The sequence below is a fragment of the Plasmopara halstedii genome (genome assembly GCF_900000015.1).
Source record: "Plasmopara halstedii genome assembly, contig: Scaffold_3060, whole genome shotgun sequence".
NCBI lineage: Eukaryota > Oomycota > Peronosporomycetes > Peronosporales > Peronosporaceae > Plasmopara > Plasmopara halstedii.
In genome coordinates, this window is record NW_020189964.1 from 893,059 (window position 1) to 898,716 (window position 5,658).

General features: G+C 44.1%; 3 protein-coding genes across 3 annotated transcripts; 2 read left to right on the forward strand and 1 right to left on the reverse strand.

Annotated features, from left to right (window-relative positions):
• Positions 1–1,084: 1,084 nt before the first annotated feature.
• PHALS_06701 (probable isoprenylcysteine alpha-carbonyl methylesterase icmel2) lies at positions 1,085–2,803 on the forward strand (the record flags this gene model as incomplete). The annotated part of the gene is made up of 2 exons (XM_024720037.1): positions 1,085–1,316; positions 1,371–2,803. 2 exons carry the CDS (start codon positions 1,085–1,087, stop codon positions 2,801–2,803), a joined length of 1,665 nt encoding a protein of 554 aa, XP_024585276.1.
• A 100-nt stretch (positions 2,804–2,903) lies between these two features.
• PHALS_06702 (uncharacterized protein) lies at positions 2,904–3,287 on the reverse strand (the record flags this gene model as incomplete). Its single annotated transcript, XM_024720038.1, has 1 exon — positions 2,904–3,287. The coding sequence occupies one exon, from the start codon at positions 3,285–3,287 to the stop codon at positions 2,904–2,906; it is 384 nt and encodes a 127-aa protein (XP_024585277.1).
• Positions 3,288–4,375: 1,088 nt separating this feature from the next.
• On the forward strand, positions 4,376–4,969 carry PHALS_06703 (uncharacterized protein; the record flags this gene model as incomplete). The annotated part of the gene is made up of 3 exons (XM_024720039.1): positions 4,376–4,416; positions 4,485–4,569; positions 4,760–4,969. The coding sequence occupies 3 exons, from the start codon at positions 4,376–4,378 to the stop codon at positions 4,967–4,969; spliced, it is 336 nt and encodes a 111-aa protein (XP_024585278.1).
• Between the last annotated feature and the right edge of the window lie 689 nt (positions 4,970–5,658).

The following is a 5,658-nucleotide window of genomic DNA, read 5'->3' on the forward strand; positions in this document are numbered from 1 at the left end:
ATCGACTTCTAATATACCAAGGACTTAAGCGTGCAAGGTACAGTTGCGTTATACAATGCGTTCGCCTGATAAAGGTGTCGAAGATTCAAGATTAGAATGTGACGAGCTCGAGACGACTATACATAGAATATAAAGAATATAGGGGTTTTAGCCTGAAAAGGCACCACGCCTGAAGTACCAAGCATGAAGCAGCAAAAGGAAAGTTTAGATGGCAATTTAGATGGTTATGTTAGAACTGGTGACGTTAGCGCACAATATACGTACAGCATAATACCGTACGCACCCAGTTACAATAACGATGTCATGTAGTATTTTACCACGTTTCACAGCTAGCTAGATCGAGAGCCTTACCGGTACAACGGATGGTCGACTTTTTGTCAGGTTAAACAGTCCATAGTGATGATTAATTGAGAGCATTCCCTTGTTTATCGTTGGCTCGAGCAGAAACTACTAAGCGCCAGCGTATGTAATGTTTAAGCTGCTTCTATGTGCAGATTGCTTCACTTCTATTGTCACTTTGTCGATTTCGTACGTCTATTCTGCTCGCCTTTAACTTGCCAATCGCTGCATTACTTGTAACGTTCTGAATGGCTTACATGTACAAAATTCCCCTTCCACTGTAGTAATGCCTCTTCCTGATATTAGTGTTTCCACCGAAACCTCTGATAGTCGCGTTGAAACTTGTCTAGAGTGTTCGCGACGGAGGCCATCTCCTTCAGCCTAGCTTTTGATAGGTCATCCATCACTAGATGCAGTAACAAAATGTCTTATATTTTTGAAGCCCTTTGGCGTCAAGACAGCACCAATCTTCTGCTATGCGTTCGTACATCAAATGTTGATAATGTCGTGATGTTGTGTAAATGAGAACCTTTCACATTTGGACTCATAGTCGGTTACGTACGACACGTAAGTCGCTAAAATGACATTTTCTAGATCTCTCGCCATCTCACCAGGCCGTATCTCTCCGAATTTTCTGATAACTCTTGGTACCAATTATATCTACACTTGACGCTATAAGCGTGACTATTTCTAGCTACAAACACGAGCTTTGGCATTCTACTTAAGTGAGTGTGACGAGCTCAAAATGACGACAGACTCAGCAGTCTCGAGCATGAGCGATCAAGTGCAGCTTGAATGTACGCATCAGGAGACCGATAAAGTTATAGGTGCTGCAGATACTCCTACAGCAAAGCTACGAGAGCTGTTCTTTCAAATGCACCGCCAGGAAAAAGGGGATGGAGCGGCGGATGAGGATGAGGACAACGATACGGACAGTAGCTACGCTATTGACAATAAGCCCCCCCTTCCAAAAGTTCGTACGTTTTCTATGCTGGATGCAGAATCTACTTCGCAATTAAGTAAGTACTTAGAGGATGAGGAAGCGCTACACCCACTCGTTGAGTCACTGGGTAGCGGAAGTTCACCGCGCGCGTCTGTTCTAAGTTCTTGTGGGTCAACTGTACCCCTTCCTCCACACAGCAAGAGTCTTATTCTCGATCCTGAGTCCAATGCATCTGTTCTCCAGGCTGCGGTTTCATCGGGTGCAGAGGTTGCGGAGGTCGTAGCAGAACAAAGCTGGCTTGTGACCAAGCTCGCGCTGCAGCTCATTTGGGCGCTGCGCATGTCCAAGCGCTGGATATTATGCGCGATTCGGTTGATTACGTTTGTAATCTTGCTATTGCCTGCAATTTTGAAAGTCGCTGTCTACTGGTTTGTAGATGAAAATGTGCACAAAAATATCATCTACGGACTTAATCGACGCAACCTTCTGGACGTATACGCAGTACCGCAGATCAAACATAATTTGGATGCGTCTTCTTCGACAAAAAGCGTTTCTAGCTCGACAAGTACGAGCTCAATAGAAGCAAAGTATCCTGTCGTTGTGTTTGTATCGGGAGGAGCTTGGATCATCGGATACAAAGCTTGGGGTGCGCTCATGGGTCGTGTATTAGCGTCTTTGGGTGTGGTTGTGGTCATGCCTGACTACCGTAATTTTCCTCAGGGCGTCGTGCCCGACATGGTCGAGGATGTGACACGCGCCATGCAATGGGTTTTTGATAATATACAACTATTTGGTGGCGATCGTGGCAATGTGCATCTTATCGGGCAGTCGGCTGGTGCACATCTTGCCATGTGTGCGCTGTTAGAACAGATTGAGAAGAGACGCAACGGGTCAGCGAATTCTACTAACAGCACTCTCAATGTCATGGGCAACTCTTCAGATTGTGAGAGTCTTGAAAGCTTGTCGCCGCTAGCTCAGCCGATTACGTGGGAACTGTGGCAAATTCGCAGTTTTATGGGTATCTCCGGGCCTTATAATATGGAAGCCAGCATTGCAACATTTCACCGTCACGGTTTCGATCGCACGGTGGTGGAGCGTATTATGGCGCATCGCTTGGCGTATTTCTCGCCGTCCTTACGCTTGTTAGCGCTTAGTGAGCTGCCGTCGCGTACCCGTCAAGCGTTGCTGAACGACTTTCCTCGGTGTATTTTATTCCACGGTACCGCAGACAAGACGGTAAGCTACAGATCGACTGAACAGCTCACAGCGGCCTTACGAGCGTGTGACATATCTGTATCCACACGCTTTTTTGAAAACAAGACCCACACTGACCCGATTATTGAAGACCCGATTGTTGGCGACGATTTTCTGTTGGACGTCGTCATGGCGGAACTTAAGGCACTAGCGCCATTTGACTCTATCACTGGCAAGCCATGCTATGAATTGGGTGTGCGGCCGCAGGAATCAAGGTATTACCCCAAGCTACTTGTGCGTTTGGCTCGTAAAGTTAATCCATTTTAATATAACGCACCATTTGGAGAATAAAGCACGATATATTTCTTTATTGATTAGCAAGAAAGAGGCAGTGAAGTACACAAAGTTCGGGCAAAATGTAGAATTGTTACTTGTTCATGCGATTCTTAAATGCGATGACAGCGCCAATGAGCAAAATTGCTAGCACACCCGCGACAGCCGGACCGACAAACGACATCAAAGTTGGTCCCTCGTGTTTTTTCTCATGCGATGCTGAAGCAGCCGAGTGTTCGGTCTCCGAAGCGTGCGATGGTTCCCCTGGAACAAATTTTTCGTGACTGGAAGAGCTGGAAGAGTTCAGTTGCTCACTTTCAGACAATGCGGCAGCATCTGAGAATTCCACTTGATTACGCAAAAGCCTTGAATTGTTCTCAACTGGAGCGTCAGCTGAAATGCGAGCAATGCTGTTGCTACAGGCAATGGTCACGACGAGCAGCAGCAATGTCGCGAAGCGAAAACGAAATGCGTTCATGATGAAAGGAAAATATTCTGAAGTGGACGTAATTGGCTTGTTCAGGTGTGTCGAATTGTCCGATTAGGAGTTTAAAGGCAGAGAGAGGCGGAACTTGTATTTTCCCAATCACATTGTTTCAAATGGTAAAATCGAGACAATTGTATGGAGAACTGACCAGTCCTCCAAATCTTGGGCTACAGATCATGGTGCAGTGTTTGTAGAGCTGCGAATTACGACGCGACAACCAGTAAAAGGAATTATGGCCCACAAAGTGTAGTCTGATGTATTCGGAAAAGCCTTAGAGACACAGGAAAGATGTGCACTTTATTCTTTAAGCTGATGAAAGTTGTCAGTGTGTCCAAGATGGATTGCACGCTTTTGTAACCTACGAACGAGTTTACACAACTCTCCACTCTTTAGTTGACGCAGCTTATCGCATTTGTGTGTATGTAAGTCGCGATCATTTTTTTTCGGGTCTACAATTACATGTATGCGCCTTCAACATAGTAAATCTTAATGCCTCCGACCAGAGTAGAACACGTCATATGATTTCTGTAAAACTCAATTTTTTCTTGCTATTAGCGTCGTCTAGTGGTGTGTTGATGGGTACAATCCTCGCAATGTCTACGACACTTTTCTTATCTGCGTTGTCTAACTTGGCATACAGGAAGAGAAAGAAGGCTAGTTACAGTAGATGAACTTAATTTCTGCGACGGGGTTGCCGCACAACTGCACATATGATTCAAAGATTTCGCGTTAATAACGCACAGAGGACGCTCCACCCATGTGCAAAGTGTACCTAGTGATATTTGTCTTGGATTTTGTTGATGGATGGATCGAGCGACAATATCATAGGTTCCTTACGTTTTACTGTCCCTTTTAGTTCATTGTTGCTTTGCTTTTTAAAGCAGAGTTTTTGAAGAGGTCGCGGTATCACATCGTCGAGGCCAAAAGTAACGCAAGCTGTAGTGTCAATTGCCCTGTCGATTTTGTGGTCTTTAACACTTTCCGGCAAGGCAAGTATTATGTCAGACATCACATAATCAGGAGTTTATTTCAAGTTATTCGCAACCAGCGCACAAGCGATGCTGCTGTAGAAAGTAACTATGATTAAGAAAAACACATCTCCTTCAGTGTTGTTTAGACCGTGAGTTGCTTTTGGCAGATTGTGGAGTGAAGGACACTACCAAAAATTTCGCTATTTTTTTGTGATAGAAGCCGCATGCCGCTAGGCAAGTTAGTATTAAAGCAGGTTGTTGGATTTGTTGGCAGTGAATTGATTTGCTCGTCAACTGCTGCTGTAAACTGCTGATTGGCCATGTAAAACTAAACAACATCAGTTAGCTGCATTAGCATGGTCAAGGAACCTGATAAAAACCACAATGTGATTCAAAGAGACGTCCAAACTTAAAAGACAACCCCACCAAGCGATCAAGAGAAGTAATGCGTTCCAGCAATGAGTGCAGGCGAAATAAGGCTGACATTGACAGAACCGTGTCACGATCAGTCATCTTGCAAAGCAAGCTATCGATACGCTTCGTCCCATCAGACTTGTATTAGATGTGGTGCAGACACATATATTAGCGAATAAAGAGGAGCTTGTTTATGCGCTTAAAGCAAACATGGACGAAACAGTCGCTTATAAGTACTTGACAGATTGCAAATATGGCATTCTCGAAAGCCACCTCGAGCTACGCTGAGAATAGTGCTTTATTTCAAGTGTACAGGTAATTGTGCTCGCTGCTGGCCGAACGGAACATCCTACAGACGTTAGATAGTATTCTTGCACCACCAGCTCCTGCAAAAAAGCCACATTCAAAGTTGACCAGATCAGCAAGCGCCATAACTACCGAAGAAGACTACGAGCGCTTCATTAATATTGGTGATATACACGATTATTGAATTAGCTACGCTTCTAGTAGTATACCACAATAAAAGCAACCACTTATGTCATGAATCTTTTAAGAACAATTTATCACGATATACATTTATTTTATGAAGACTTTTAGATAATTTATTTCTTTTAGTATCTAAGTACACTCTGTCCTTTAGGAAAGTCATAAGCTGATGCAGGTAAAAATAAAAATCTTCATATTGTTTCGTTGTCTCGTTAATAAATTTCAACAAAAACATTTTCTAGAAAGTCACTTGATTTTTCGACCGTGGTAGATGGTAGGGCGCTCAGAGACAAAACCAGAGCAGGAAAGCGACCATAATATAACGATCGCATTTCTGGCGAGAAAGCCCAGACAAAAGCAGCCAAATACGTTGTTGCGGTCTTGGTCGCTAAAAAAATGACCTTTGCAGGTGCTCATCAGCTCACCGGTGCTAACAAAACAGACAAAACCCTGCGCATTATGTCAAATGAGAATGCATATGCATCAGCAAG